Here is a 505-nt window from a genome sequence, read left to right on the forward strand (position 1 = left end):
CATATATACTTGTTTGAAGTTTGTTACTGTGTTAACAATTTTCCCATGAAAATAGCAAACCTCATAAACACAGAAATCTGCTAGGCTGATTTTAAAGTTGACACTTTAAAAATAAGTAATATTACGACTGAATTTAGACTTCTTTAATGGTTGCAAGGAAGGAAGACATGAATTCAAACAAGTTTTTTTTAAATTTTTTTTGATATATATATTTTTTATATATTTTTTTTCTTTTACATTCGTTATGTAGGGCAAAGCTGTCTAAAGTATTTTTTCTCATGGTAGACTGCTGGGGCACATTAGGAAACAGGCTAAAACAGTTCCGGGGACGGTGCTCGGTTTGTTACAAGTCTGTTGCTCACAGTTCATAAGTTTGACGCGAACCGCGGTTTATCTCCCTCGGGCTCTGTGCTTAAGACTGTGGAAGAATCCCTTTGCAGGGGGACTGGGGGCGGGGGGGTTCCCCGGTTTGGGGGGATGGCTCCCGAGGACATCTGTCGGAAGA

General features: G+C 39.6%; 1 protein-coding gene across 1 annotated transcript in view; it reads right to left on the reverse strand.

Annotated features, from left to right (window-relative positions):
- Positions 1-365: 365 nt before the first annotated feature.
- Positions 366-505, reverse strand: part of HCN1 (hyperpolarization activated cyclic nucleotide gated potassium channel 1) — a gene marked incomplete at its 5' end in the record, with an annotated part of 43,703 nt that continues 43,563 nt past the window's right edge. The window contains one exon of the mRNA XM_035889486.1: positions 366-505. Coding sequence (XP_035745379.1) covers positions 366-505 — 140 coding nt within the window.

The sequence above is a fragment of the Egretta garzetta genome, unplaced genomic scaffold (genome assembly GCF_000687185.1).
Source record: "Egretta garzetta isolate BGI_Z169 unplaced genomic scaffold, ASM68718v1 scaffold712, whole genome shotgun sequence".
Lineage (NCBI taxonomy): Eukaryota > Metazoa > Chordata > Aves > Pelecaniformes > Ardeidae > Egretta > Egretta garzetta.